General features: G+C 47.3%; 1 protein-coding gene across 1 annotated transcript; it reads right to left on the reverse strand.

The window, feature by feature from the left end:
* Window positions 1-1,017: 1,017 nt before the first annotated feature.
* LOC120690900 (receptor-like serine/threonine-protein kinase SD1-8) lies at window positions 1,018-5,406 on the reverse strand. The gene is made up of 5 exons (XM_039973790.1): window positions 3,831-5,406; window positions 2,658-2,777; window positions 2,338-2,543; window positions 2,023-2,233; window positions 1,018-1,934 (listed from the first exon to the last, which is right to left on the reverse strand). Exons 1-5 carry the CDS (start codon window positions 5,146-5,148, stop codon window positions 1,240-1,242), a joined length of 2,550 nt encoding a protein of 849 aa, XP_039829724.1. The 5' UTR covers window positions 5,149-5,406; the 3' UTR covers window positions 1,018-1,239.
* Between the last annotated feature and the right edge of the window lie 10,306 nt (window positions 5,407-15,712).

Genomic DNA, 15,712 nt, shown 5'->3' on the forward strand with positions numbered 1-15,712 from the left:
TCCTAGCTAAATCAAGTGCCATTCATCTCCTTATGACACTTAAGACTAGAAAGATCATTAATTTTTAAAATTGAGTCCTTAGCACGCATGGTTGTTCCGAATTGAGGGGTCTCCTTTCACATTTCATATGAGACTAGACTAATCACTAATTTTTCCTTTGAAACACACGTTAGTCGCATACGGTTGTCATTAATCACCGAAACTTACCATTACCATCTATCGGCCTAGATGCGTTTCAAGATGGAAGATTGGAAACTCTTGGAGATGCTCTAATTCTCACATGTCATTTACCGACTTTCAAATAGAAAAAAAAGAGACGAGGACTACCAATAACTAAAAGCTTCAAATGTAATGGATACTGTGTCACAATATGAAGAAAAAAAAAGTTACGTACAAATCAGGACTAGTGAGAACTGTATACAAAACAGCTAAGCTGACACCTTTTTGCTTTCTTGTCAGAAGGAAATAAATTACTGCCTACGACATGGCTGTAGCTGTGTTCCACCAGTGAGCTGGACTACCGACGACGTCGTGCTGGATTCACTCGAGGAGGTGGAGATCAGTAGCTTCACAGGAGCAGTGGAGGATGTTGAGCTCCTTAAGCTGCTATTCTTGTGCAAGATCAAGATCAGGAGGCTGGCCATCCACACAGTGTCGGGCGTTTCCTTGAGCCGGGAGATGCAGAAGCGTATCTGGGGACTGGCGCGCCCGCACTGCATCTTCCTGGAGTTTGAAACGACGCAGTTCAGCAGATAGGCCAAAGGGGAGAGCAAAGAAAAGGACGACAATAATAATGCTTGCCGTTTATTCTGCGAATTCGGCGCTTCATGACTTTAGGGAGTGTATATGCTGTATGCTCTTATCGACTCAATAATGGAGCTTAAACTTTGTTTCCCCCCAAATGGGGTCAGAACTATTCTGATACTTTTTGTTGTCTTAGACCATCACCATGTCCATCTGATCATGTTGCTGTCCTACAAAATTTCATGGAACAAAATTTTCGCTCGATTTCTCAAATTATTTCAATTTCAATCGATCAGATCCGATAATCAAACACTGTTGTCTTCGACCAAGAAACCGCAACACAGCCCATGCCACCCAGCCCAACACTAGCTACCAGGCTTACGAGAGGCCGGCCCAATGGCATGTTCTCCTTGCACATTCACACAAACCGCAAGTTTCGCAAGGCACGAACGAAATCCTCCAACTGCTCGGCTCAAAGGCTAACGCCACGTGGCGTCACCGGCCTTCGACGATAGTGACGGTGACGTCGTTGACGGTGCAGGTGGACGACCACTCGCCGTCGGTGGACGTGGACCCCCGGTCGCTGCAGAACCCCGGGTGCCTCGGCTGCGGGAGCACGGCAGCTGGGTTGCCCAGCGCCAGGAACACCTCCGCCATGTGCGGCCGGTCGTCGGGCCGCTCCTGCACGCACAGCAGCGCCACCTGCACGCACCGCCGCACCTCCGATCCCCTGTACGCGACGGCGCCGGCCACCGCCTCGTCCAGCAGCGCCACCGCGTTTCCCTCCCTCCACAGCCTCCACGCCTGGCTGAGGAGGCTCGCCTGCTCGCCGCTGCCGTACACGCCCCGGTTCTTCCGGCCGCTGACGACCTCCAGCACCAGCACGCCGAAGCTGAACACGTCGGACTTCACCGAGAAGACGCCGTCCATGGCGTACTCCGGGGACATGTACCCGTATGTCCCGACGACTTTCCTGGTGCGCGCGTCGGTGTCGTCGCCGAAGATCCTGGCCACGCCGAAGTCGGAGATCTTGGGGTTCATGTCCTTGTCCAGGAGGATGTTGCCGGCCTTGAGGTCCCGGTGGATCACCTTGTACCGGGAGTCCTGGTGCAGGTACAGGAGCCCCCGTGCGATGCCCAGGATGATGTCGAACCGCTTCGACCAGTTCAGCTGCGCTGATCGACCCTTGTCTGATGAAGCGCACGTATCACGCTTTGTTAAATCAATGCTGAAATGGCATTGTTAAATGTGGAAGATTAACAGAGTTAATTTTGGTACCAAAGATAAAGTTGTCGAGGCTCTTGTTCTCCATGTACTCGTACACCAGCATCCTCTCCTCTCCATGGATGCAGCAGCCCAGGAGCCTGACGAGGTTCACATGCTGCAGCTTGGCGATGAGCATGACCTCGTTCTTGAACTCGTCCAAGCCCTGCGTCGAGTACTTGGACAGCCGCTTCACCGCCACCATCTGCCCTCCTTCCAGTTTCCCCTGAATTCATTTTCACATTTGGCGAATTCCACTTGAAAATCAAACTACTTGTATGTGAAACGTATAATGCCCTTTGCACGTTTGAAACGATTAATTTGTCTTACCTTGTAGACGGAGCCAAAGCCACCTTCTCCAAGCTTGTTCCATGTCGCGAAATTGTTCGTGGAGAAAGCTATGGTTGCCATGTCAAACAGCGTGACGTTAAGGTCTTTGTTCTGACCGGATTCATCATCCAGCTTCCTGTCCTGGACCGGAGTAAGTGGGATACTGGAGTCAAACGAGTTGAACCTCTGAGCACTCTGAAACCTCCCTGGATTGCACAAGGAAAATTTTCATTATTTCATACGCCGGGGTTAGCACGTGGATTTGCAGAAACAACTGCCTATATTTCTCCTGACAGAAATGGGAGACTTGGGGCTCACACCTCTGTTTCTGAAAAACTTGTTCCAGATGAAGAATCCGACGAACCCGAAGAGGACAAGGACCGATAAGCTTACGAAAACTACGACTACGATGTTCTTCCTGGAACCGTCTCCATTAGAAGCTGTCGCATCATCGTGGAAAAGGTTAGTAAAGGCATATTGAATTGAGTGTGCTGTGCGAACTTTGTGCACCAGCTACTACTACTAAAATGATTGACTATATGTTGTTGCTTTGAAGAAAGAAACATATAAACTCAATATAACTTCTTTGGATCATTAATGGTTGTAAGTATGCAAAATGATATTTTTCTTCTGTTTGGTTTGAATTGCATGTTTTTTTTTGAAAGGAGTTTGAATTGCATGTGATTCAGGAGATCAAACTTGTGCAGTTGGTACTAAGAACAAGAAAACAACCCTGGTGTTGATCTATGTATTTTTAATTATACTGCAAATGTTTTAAACCTTCGGTATTTTGGAGTAAACAAATGAATTTGATTATCGAACATAATGGAAACTCGGTCCCTTCCTAATTCCTATCTAGGTTGGTCCAGGCTACAGTGCTACAAAATAGTATCTTGCTGAGCACTAAAATGTCTGTTCAAGTTCAACAAAACATTATGGTCAGTAACATAAACAAAATAATGAAAAGGATAATCTACGTGAAAGATCAATTTTGAAATTGAAAGGGACTAGCGCTAGCCCTCGTTAACCTTAGGTACTTGTTCCTGAAAGCAACATATGCCAACAAAAAAGGTCCGGCCAATCTTGATTTTGGTTGGGGAATGGTCAATTCAGGCTTAAAGATGCGCTTATCTGAATTTTCATGAACTCGTGCCTCATCATGGTACAAAAGCAATAGAATATATAGCAGACAGAAAGCTTATGGGCCACGGTTAATCCAAGAATATATCTAATTCTTTTCTAGAAGAACCAAACCATCTTGCTCCTAGTTCCTAAGAATCTCTACTATGACTGAAAAGTCGAAATGGTTCTGTTCTCAAGCAGATATCATATGCTTTACACTACTTCCTTTCTGTCTAGATTACTGAGTTTTAGCAGGAAAGAAATTCCATCTTGATCACCTCAGCCAACACAATTATTTCAAAAATCAATTCTTTATCCTTGAAAAACTATGATGTCAGAATATGGAATGAGATGTGTAAGGAGATTCATACGCAGATCGGAAGCCGCAAGACGGACGTACAGATCCTCGCCACCGTAAGCGAAATGCCTGATGTCTATCAGCAGCGAGCTCCAGATGATGCAGCCGCTGTCGCCACCCTTGATGCTGGAGGCAGAGTAGGCCAGGCAGGAGCAGTTGGCCACGCACCTCTGCCTGCACTGGTCGATGCTGATGGCCGTGTCCTCCGTCGCGTTCGTGGTGTCCGGCAGCTTCACCCCGCGCAGCGGCAGGAACCCGTCGCCGGTGCAGTTGAGCGGCGTCATGCGCCGGCAGCCGGCGGAGCCGTCCCTGAGCGCCCAGTCCTGCGGCGACGCCGGCGCGAACCCGCGCACGCAGCCGCACGCCGGCGAGCCGCTACTGGTGTCGCAGACACCGAAGGCGCCGCACTGCGCGTAGCGGTCGCACTGGTCCCGCGGCAGCGACCAGTAGAGGCTCCACGCCTGGGCGCCCGGCGGCCACACGTAGCGCTGGACGCTGGACTGGTTGAGCACGAACCGCGACACGACGGCGCCGCCGCCGCCGGCGTCCACCAGGAACGTGTAGTACACGTCGGTGGCGTTGGCGACGAACTCGAAGCGGAAGTTGCTGTTGTTGGGCTCCATCTCCGGTTCGCCGCTGAACTGCAGCCCGTTCCACGGCCCGTTCCGGTACACCGGCGGCGCGCCGCCGGCGCCGCCGTACCGTATGAACCCCTCGGGCACGCCGCGGATGTCGATCCCGAACGTGTAGTCGCCCGGCGACGGGTCGCCGGGGCTCCGCCACGTCGTGAGGTGCCGGTCGAGCCCGGTGGTGAGGTCCCACCCGAGGTTCATGCCCGGGAGCAGGGTGTCGGACGGGTGGTCGAAGCTCTGCCACAGGACGGCGGCGCCATCGCCGCCGCCGTCCCGGAGCACGACGTTGCCGCTGTCCAGCAGCTGGGCCACCGGCGCGCCGGTGGCGCTCGCGTTCGACGGCGCCGACGACCAGAACACACGACCTGATGAGCGATCGGCGATCACCAGAGTGCCGGTGGCGTCGATGGCCAGGCTCGCCGTGGTACCATTGATCGGCGCGTCCCGGTTGGCGACCCAGACAACGGTTTGGGGAGCGATCCCCATGTACCAGATGCCCAAGAACCTCGCCGTCGAGCTCGCCGCGGTGAAGAAGCCCAGCTCGAAGACCCCACCCGCCGAAACCAGCGTCTCGCCGTCGGCGAGGGAGGAGTTGGCGGCGATGGTGTCATCAGCCGCGGAGGCCCGGGAGGAGAAGAGAGTAACGAGCAGGGGAAGGGAAAGTAGCAGAGCTAATGGCGCCCGCACGCCCGCAGCCATGGCTCTGTTCGGCGCAAACCGGAACGCGTCCCGACGCGCTAACTGCTCAGTGCTCAATCCCCACCGGAACAGCTATGACGGGCTGCAATTTTTACTCGCCGGCACTGTTTGCCCCCGTGCCTCCGTTCGTGCATTCGCTTTTGCATGTCGAGGTGCAAGGCGAGGATTCTCAAGTCAGAAGCCAAGCTTGACCGCGGCGGCGGTTGGTTTAACAGGGGAGGGGAGTTCCACTGATACGGTGGGTGGCGACGGTGATGTTCTGAGACATTCTTACACGGGAGTAGAAATGCGCTCATTCTTCTCCGGTAAATATGCAAGTGGGGCGGCTGCGGACAGCCCACCCCACGTCCGCAAGACCCGCAACATCTTTGTGGGCTAAGCACGGCAGCCCGAGCACGGCGGCCGCGGACAGCCCACCCCATGCCCGCATGCCCTACAGGCTAATATGAATACCGGCCGCACGGCACAAGCAGGAGAGGCAGCCTGTATTGATTCTCTCTTTTACAATCACAATTCCATGTCATAATATGAATACAGGCTATCACAAAAAAAAACTACTCCTTTTAGAATAAAAAATTCTGAGAAGACCAAGAAATTTACGCTAATATCATACCATCACAAGAACTAGCTTGTCCTGATAAAAAAGGAGACTAGCATAAGGCTCCATAATAGGTTATGAATACATGCTGTCAAGGTTCCATCCAGGGCAACCTTCTGCATCAGCTTATTACAGAAAGTGCAAACAGCTATCTCTAATATGCTCATTCTTGCAACGCATTGAAGCTCTCTCAAATAAGTGTCCAGCAGTACGTGATTTACAAATTACTACATCAAAGCCACTGCTTCCAACAGCATGCACCAGAACAGAGCAGAACATCACTGGGTTTGAACAGAGCAAAAGATTCCATAGCTTGTTCCTTTAGAACACTGCATGTAATTAAAAAAAGCATCAACATCTCACTCTTTGCAAAGATTCAGAGCACACAAGTATTAGATCATTAGTGGGATCAACTACAAGTCTACAATACTCAAAGGGAAACTTCAGCAGTGGATGCTTTTAACTTCAGAAGTGGATGCTTTTCAGATCGACTAATAGCATTTCAGCAGTAGCAACAGGTTCAAGAACTTTAATATTGATCAGTCACCAATGCTTCTAGATAAGAAACTAGCCCAGCGAATCATATAATTCTGTTCGGCATCAATTAAATAAGAGCACAGCTATAATTGGGACATCTCTGAATCTGATCCATTTTATGGAGACAAGCTTGACATTGCAGAGTTAAATAAGAGCACAGCTATAATTAGCTGGATCCCTTGGCAAATTTCCTTATATACTGAAAGAACCACTAAATTAGCTATCCAAGTTTCCAAAAAACTAAATCAAAAGCAATCAGAATATTGGCCCATATGCAAAGAACTTTTAAAGAATAGAACTGCAAGAATCTCAGTTAGTAATACTTACAGCAATATGCATAAGATGCAATCAAGCTCATCTCCAGCTATGTTTCCGGCTATATGATCATGTGTACTATCTTCTGATCTCAACCAGTTTTGAAAGCAAATAAGAGCTTCTATTGTTTCACTTTTCAACCTACTTCTATAGTCACTCACAGTTCTTTCTGCAGAAGAAAATGCAGATTCTGAGGCCACTGTTGATGCAGGCACTGCTAGAATATCGCGTGCCATTCGTGCAAGTGTTGGATAAGTGCCTGAGTGCATCTTCCAATACTGCAAGATATCAAGCTCAACTCCTACTGACATTGTTTCTTCTTCTAAGTACTTGTCTAACTCATTTGTTTTACTCATTTGCTGTGCACTTTGATGCTGCCCCCAATCTGCCCATGGATTGTTCTCATCAACTTTCTCATCAATCATATGGGCCTTCTCAAGAAATGGGTCACTGATTTCTGCGGAATATTCAGCAAATAGCTTTCGAAATGTCTTCTCCACTTTAGAACTATATCTGAATGCTTCTTCCTCAAACCATTGGTTCAAGCGAAACTCAAGAAAGCGCATCTTAAATCGAGGATCGAGAATAACTGGAATGCAGATTTTCAAATAGGACAGATCCCAATATGTGTTCATTTTTTCTCTCATCCCATGCACCATAGTTGTAATCACATGGTCACCAATTGAAGACTGTTTGTCCAGCTCTCTCTTCACTTCCCACAACATATGAAAGTAACGACTTGAAGTAGGATATTTTGATCCCGAGACTATCTTGGTTGCTTCATAGAAAGGCTGTAACATGTTACACAGCTTCTTTGCCACCTTCCAGTCCTTGGTTGAAGGCTCATGTAAGTATTGCGGGTCCCCCTGCTTTAAAGCTTCATATACCTTCCTGTACTTCAGAGCTGTCTCGAGCATTAGGAATGTTGAATTCCATCGAGTTACAACATCAAGAGGAGGTCGTTTCCCAGGAGAAATACCAACTTGCTCTACGATTTCTTCAAACCTTTGCTTCCGGGCTTGTGAGCTCTTAACATACTTTACACTGTCTCTAATGTTCTTGATAGCACTACTGATTGACTTGAAACCCTCTTGAACAATCAGATTTAAGACATGTGCAGCACAGCGACAATGAAACAATTTTCCTTTGCGAGGTAATTGACCCTTATCAACAAGGTTCTCTTGCAAAGTTTTTGAAAAGTTATCGTTTGCAAATGCATTGTCCAATGTAATTGCAAATACATTGCTTTCAATGTTCCAATCCTGAAGTGTTCTCAACAAGACATTGAACATAGTTCTACCATCATGGGGTGACTCAACAAGAGTGAACTTTATGATCCGTTTATAAAATTCCCACTCATCATCAATATAGTGAGTAGTCACACACAAGTAGCCTAGAGTCTGGTTTGAGGTCCCCATGTCTGCAGTGAGGGAAATTCTAGATTTCGACTTGTTCAGCAACTTTCTTAAGTTTGCTCTTGCTTCCTCATAGGAGTCAATGCAATAAGACCTTATGGTGGTTCTGGACACATGCTTGAACCATGGGTTTATGGTATCCACAAATGATCTGAATTTTGGATATTCAACTAGGCTAAATGGTAATTCATGCATGGCAATAAATTTAACTAGCTCTAGGTAGGCTGCTTCTTGATTAAACCTCCAATCTTTCAAAGACACATCAGCCTTGGACATACCAGAACTCATTTGGGAGACCATTTCATCCAATCTAGCTTTTCCCTTGCAAGTCTTCAAGTGTCTGCCACAAGCACTTGTACCAATGTCTCTGGTTGTTTTGAATAATTGATTGCAATGCATACATTGAGCCTCTACTAGAATCCCATTATCATATATTGGATCAAATTCTTTCCATATATGTGAAGTAAGTCTGCGTCGTTTATTCCTATGTGAAGATCCTAGTGGTTGGCATGGAAAGTATATTTTCAGACAAGACTATAGTACAGAACAATTTAAAATCACTAATTGGAGCATAAATCCAAGGCATTAACATGATAGCAGGTAATTAAATCTAATGCATTAACTATCAGTTCATAGCTCTGAATGGTTTGAACTTACCGTGACCAGGGTTTCCATTCCCGACCGGACCGGCCTAACCGCCGGGCTCCGGTACCGGTTTACCGGTCCGGTTAGGCCGGATACCGGTCGGAACCGGACAAAAGGAAGTTTGAATTTGTTTGAATTCAAATCTCGGCGTTCAAACGGTACGGACCGGTATACCGGCCGGACGGTCCGGTTAACCGGCCGGTTTGGCCGGTATACCGGTGATGTGGGAGGGGCAGCCCGAACCGGTAAACCGGTCGGTTATACCGGTAAACCGGTCGGTAATACCGGTATACCGGCCGGTTGGACCGGTATACCGGTTAGTTTTCCGCCGCTTCAAAAATAGATCCCGGTGTAAAATAAAAGGAAATTTCGGCATGAGCTATGCACATTTTAATGTAAATGACCATACCAAAGCAACAAGTTATAATCATACATACAAATACAATAGTAATAAGCGTGCATACAAATACAGAGTCATACACCTAGACACATGAAACGAAAGTTCAACGTAGAAATGGGAAGACCCCCATTTGGGACGCGGTTTGGTATTCGGCGTTGGACATCAAAGCGATACCTCGCACTCTAAGCAGCTCAGCCTTGTAGTGTTGCCAAGTTTGGCCCGTCCACGCCGATGTTGTCTGCCATTCCTGAACTAACATAGTGTAAAAATGGGGGTCTTCCCATTCGTACACCCATCTCGTCGGTGGCTGCATGCTGATGTCAGGAATGGGATAGTGAAAAGAGTGCCTCGAATCGCTGTAGGAGGAAGAAGAGTGCTGTGGACTATCATAGTCCGTTGGTCCACCTGTTCTCCTCTGCGACTGCGGTGCTCCATGGTCGGTGTCCTGAGTAGCATGTGTGAACTGAGTCTCCCCTGCAATCAACCATATTTCATAATTAGTAGTCAATAGTCAGAAATATGTGTCTATTTGTATGTGCAATGTATACCTGTGAAACGAACACTACGAGCACGACCACTACCACCAGCAGCAGCATCAGCACCACTACCACCACCAGCATCAGGCCCAGCACCGTCACCATCATCACCATCATCACCATCATCGGCCGAGCTGCTATCCTCGGACTCCTGATATGGAGGACTACGCTGACCTTTGCCATCATCAGTCTCGGTGTCGCTGCTCACTGGTTTTGCTGTTCCTTTGCCTTTTCGACGCTTCGGGTCACCCTTCTTAGGTCCCTTCTGCAACTTTCTCTTCCCTAGGTGAGTGTCACCTATATTTGTACGTGCCCAATCGCTGATGGAATCATTCCCCGTAGCCTCACATAGATCTGACTCGTTTATTTGATCTCTGACAATATGGGACGGGAGAGGGATGTCGCCGTCATCATCATCCTCGTCCAGAACTGGAGCCCGGTTAGATCTACCATATTCCATCCATTCCCGCACCGGATTTTTCTCATCATAGAAAGAAAGATGGGCTAGCTGGTCAATGAAATCACCTTCTTCACGCATCAGTGGCCCGGAGACCTCCTCAAGTCGGAGACGAAGATTGTAGTTGACATAAACAAGCTTATTAAGTTTCTTGTGCGACAACCGATTGCGAACCTTTGTATGCAGCAAGGCAAAAGTACTCCAGTTCCGCTCGCATCCACTGGACGAACAACATTGTGAAACAAGCCTCATGGCAAGGAACTTGTATATTGGTTGAACCGTGTCGATGATATATTTCAATGCATCCCACCACTCCATACTTGAAAAACTTGCATGAGTAAATCTACCATCTTCGGTATTCGCCCATTTGCTGTGTTGGAACTCAGTAGATGCCATCCACTGCATGAAACGATCACGTTTCCGATAGATGCTCTCTAGGAACATGTAGTTGGTTCCAAATCGAGTGGCATTCCACTTGACCAACTCACCACCGATTGCGTTCCTCATCATTGTATTCAACTGACCATGATTGTGTAACCAATTTGAAATTCGCTTGCACTGCTTGATGATAACACCATGTTCAGGCCTTCGAGCTATATCCTTCAACATCAAATTGACGGTGTGTGCTAGACACGGTGTCCAAACTATGTGGTCATACACGTCACTTAGTAGTTCGTTGCATGCTTTTTTGTAATTCGAGCCGTTGTCGGTGACTACGTGCACGACATTCTCCGGTCCAATCTCTTCCACCACCTTTTGAATCTCCTGCAATGGAAGACAGATTGTTTAGTAACATGTCAAAACATACACCATGCGAATGAAACATGTTTAGGGACTCCCTGACCGCGCTGATAAAGTATGGACTGTCAGCCTGTCTTCCAGGTACTCCTGCAATATGGAAAAACTTTGACCAAGCTTTACCAATATTCTTACTCCTACATCGCCATCCGGGATAAAGATTTTCACCGTGTTCCCATACAACATCTCTGCTTGCCATTGTCTATCTGCATACATGCACAACAAAAATATATCATCTAATATTCTTACTCCTACCTAAGTTATAGTGTCAAAAATCATCTAATACACCTAAATTAAATCTAGCTAAAACCTACTACATAGTGCAAAAAATCATGTAATATAAATAAATCTTCCCTAAATTCTAAATATACCTATGTCATACACCTAAATCCTAAAACAAAACATCTAAATACACCTAAATCCTAGGAAAAAAAAATAACTAACCTGACCGCGGCTTACCGATGCTAATCGGCGGTTTACCTCCTCCCCATACCGGTAAACCGGCCTCCCCGGGCGGAAAACCGGACGGGACCGGTAGATCGGCTACCGGTCCGGCTTACCGGTGAGGAAGACCGGTTAGCCGGGATCTGAGGGCGGCTAGCCGGTCTCCAGTGGCGGGCGGCGACTTCTGGCGGCGGACAGGAGTCTGTGAGGGGGGAGCGGATGAGGGAGGCGCTGGTGAGGCTTCGGCTGAGGGACACGCGACGTTAAATGACCTCTGCCGCGCGATGGGCCTTAATGGGCCGCGGTTTTTTTCTTTTTCTTTTTTTATTTAACTTATAAATTCCGAAAACCATACTAAATGAACGAATTTTGGAGAAAATTTGACACCATTAGATTCATTGCACCTTGAAGTATTTTTAGGAATTTTTTGGGAATTTTTCATTTTTTTGAATTCAAATTTAAATTTTGAATTTGGACCGGTTTCATACCGGACCGAACCGGTACCGGGCCGGACCGGTTTGACCGGTAACTGGTCAAACCGGACCGGTTACCGACGGTTCGGTTAACCTTGCTGTCAGCCTGTCTTCCAGGTACTCCTGCAATATGGAAAAACTTTGACCAAGCTTTACCAATATTCTTACTCCTACATCGCCATCCGGGATAAAGATTTTCACCGTGTTCCCATACAACATCTCTGCTTGCCATTGTCTATCTGCATACATGCACAACAAAAATATATCATCTAATATTCTTACTCCTACCTAAGTTATAGTGTCAAAAATCATCTAATACACCTAAATTAAATCTAGCTAAAACCTACTACATAGTGCAAAAAATCATGTAATATAAATAAATCTTCCCTAAATTCTAAATATACCTATGTCATACACCTAAATCCTAAAACAAAACATCTAAATACACCTAAATCCTAGGAAAAAAAAATAACTAACCTGACCGCGGCTTACCGATGCTAATCGGCGGTTTACCTCCTCCCCATACCGGTAAACCGGCCTCCCCGGGCGGAAAACCGGACGGGACCGGTAGATCGGCTACCGGTCCGGCTTACCGGTGAGGAAGACCGGTTAGCCGGGATCTGAGGGCGGCTAGCCGGTCTCCAGTGGCGGGCGGCGACTTCTGGCGGCGGACAGGAGTCTGTGAGGGGGGAGCGGATGAGGGAGGCGCTGGTGAGGCTTCGGCTGAGGGACACGTGACGTTAAATGACCTCTGCCACGCGATGGGCCTTAATGGGCCGCGGTTTTTTTCTTTTTCTTTTTTTATTTAACTTATAAATTCCGAAAACCATACTAAATGAATGAATTTTGGAGAAAATTTGACACCATTAGATTCATTGCACCTTGAAGTATTTTTAGGAATTTTTTGGGAATTTTTCATTTTTTTGAATTCAAATTTAAATTTTGAATTTGGACCGGTTTCATACCGGACCGAACCGGTACCGGGCCGGACCGGTTTGACCGGTAACCGGTCAAACCGGACCGGTTACCGACGGTTCGGTTAACCTTGACCGTGACCAAGCATACTTCTTTTTTTGATAAAAGGAGATATTGGCGATTCTTGTGAAGACCTAGCCAATGTTGTAGACGGGGAAATGACCCTCGGGGATAGCATCATCCTGACTCCAGTTGACTTCGATGCTAGTGGTGACTTGAACCGCTTTGCAGGTGCTGCCCTTGGTCTGGGGACCTTATGCTTCACTGATGATGAAATCCCTTCTCCCTCGTTAGCCTGCATAGATAATATGTGTCTCTGATTCCAACTATAAATAACTGCTTGCCTAATTAAGTAGCTAAAATGGTGTCCATATATGCCTACTCTCATCTTCATGTTATATACCCCGTTCTCACTATACAAATTCTCTTGCTACTATGCGGGTCTGAGAATGTGCCGTGACACGCCATACATATATATATAATAAGAAAACTTGGAAGTGGGGGTATATTCCCGTATGTGTACTTGTGTAGCACAGCCCCTCCCTCGTTAATTACAGAACCAGCAACTGTATGCCGAGACACAGTATATTAGTTCACCATGCTCTATATATAGGCTATTACTATGGAGGAGTGGGGCTCTTGCTCCACCAAAATGACTAGATAGTTCTTCTCTGAAAACAGAATTTCTTTGGGAAAATGGCAAATGTTCATACCACCTCTGCACATTTTACTTATTAGTTATATGTATCAGAATTAAAAGATCATCCAATAATTAGTTATCGACTGCAAAGCTAAGGATGAGCTGCAAGCTTATACCCTTAGGCTTTTATATAGCACTATCAGATGACAGTAAGTCCTTCAGTTAATTATATTGGATGGCTAGAATCATCTATTACTTTTCTAGCTGGCCCGGCCCTGAGGGTGGTCAAGCTGTGCGGCCTAAGCAGTGGGCCCTCCAAGCTATGAGGCCAACCCATGTATGTCTACTATATGCATAGATGGAACATTAGCGTGGTCCAATAGAAGGAGGTAATAAGAAGCCTAAAACCTGGGTGAGAAGCAGGTAACACATGTACCAACAGCAAACAAAATCCATGGGGAATTCTTGACAAGAATCCTTACAGTTGAGCTCTTGTCCATAAGTCCTTTCCCTGCACCTACCTCCTCCTCTCCCCTTCCCTGAACACAAATCGATATATAGCTAATTGCCTCTCCACCTCGATGGCAGCAAATCAAATCGATGGGGGATTTTTGGCAAGAAATCAAACCTGTGCTTGCTTTCTCTTTTCTCCTACCCTAATTGCCTCCCGATGCGCAGTTGCCATGTCGACCGCAGCTTTTACTGAAGATGAACTCCTCTCCATGAGCCCAGATCTCAGCGGTGGGGGACAACCGGCCGGCGATGGTGGCGGCGATGTCCTCGTCGCGGGCGCAGGCACGGGCACGAGGACACACTCCGGCGCACGCGACGAACCAGTCCTTTTTTATGCAGATCGAGGTGCTGCACAAGAGGGAGGGTCAGGAGGCAGCGCCGGCGGGGCAGGGGGCGTGGCTGAGCTACGGTTGTCCATGGAAGCGGCAGCGGCGCGGTGCAGCTGCGGGACAGCGAAGACTCGAGGGAAGCTGTAGATGCGGGTGTATATGTGGGCTATGTGGGCTATGTGGGTTCACCCGCATGAGCCCGCTTATGTTATGTGGGTGATTTGAGGGTTCGTGGGAGCCTGCGGCGCAGTTGGCCCAGCGGGCTGGCGGCGTGGCCTGCGCCGCTTGCATCTCCGGTTCTTCCCCGGCGAAGCAGAGTCTCTTCTCCTCTGTTGACGCAAGGGAGACTTCATCAGAGGAAAAAGAAAGTCTTTTTTTTCATTTCCTGGTACTAGTGCTAGTAGAAGGCATCACGCCATCCTGGCGCAGAAGTTTTTCATTTCAGATTTCAGCCAGCGGTAAAAGCGAACCGCTAGATCAGCGGCATGTGTTTGGTTCGATAGATGTTCGGGCGGCGGTCGCTGAGATGTTGATGATAACTCGGTTGTTGCTGGGCCAGGTCGGGGTGTAGCTGGGCTCAATCGGGCCGAGACGGAGGAGAACGAAAACAAACAACTAGGCCGCCGAGGTTGCATGGACTGAAAGGCAGTAGTGGTGGACTATTAGAGCATCTCCAACAAGCAAGGTAAAATATTATCTAAATTTTTTAGAGAAAAAGTTTCCCCACTTTATTCCAAGAGAACAAAGCATTCAAGGTGTTCAACATTTTACAAGTTCAAGAGGTTTAAGCGTATTTTAAGCGCGCCCACTACACAATCAGACACAAGAATTTGCGACTAGAAATGAGAATGATTCAGCCATGATGCTGGAGGCAGCTCCCGACGCTCCCAATTCTGATAATGTTGGATCCGATGTTGATGGAGAAAATGTCCCGCTCTCCAAGTTTCCTGTTGTCAGCATCAAAGGCTTCAAGCTCCTCTCCACCATCATATTGATCACCCAGTTGTACTTGTCTTCGCTTCCCAACTTGCAGGCTTGCACAGCGGTCTCCAGTTCTTCAGTGCTTGTACTATCTTGTTCAAAACTACTTGCTCGTCTTTCCATCTCTTCCCCTGAAAACAAATTTCATTCCTTAGTTTCCATACGCTCCACAATAAAGCAGCACCAATAGTGTTTAAGACACTATTTCTATTATTGCTCACCCACCAATGGGCTACTGATTCAAAATTGGAGCCAATTTGTATTTCAAAATTATCATATACATGTTTCCATAAGACACCAGCGATACAACAGTCAAAAAACAGATGATGTGTTGTTTCAGGGTCAGAGCAGAAAAGGCAAGAGAGATCCTCAAGAGTTCTTCTCTTGGCTAGGTTGGCTCTCGTTAGAATTTTATCATTAGAGATCAGCAGAGGAAAATGTGTACCCTAGGAGGCACATATAAGTTCCAAATTACTGGTGTGTAGAGAGGTTGGATTCTCCTAAATGT

This window comes from Panicum virgatum, chromosome 2K, assembly GCF_016808335.1.
Source record: "Panicum virgatum strain AP13 chromosome 2K, P.virgatum_v5, whole genome shotgun sequence".
Lineage (NCBI taxonomy): Eukaryota > Viridiplantae > Streptophyta > Magnoliopsida > Poales > Poaceae > Panicum > Panicum virgatum.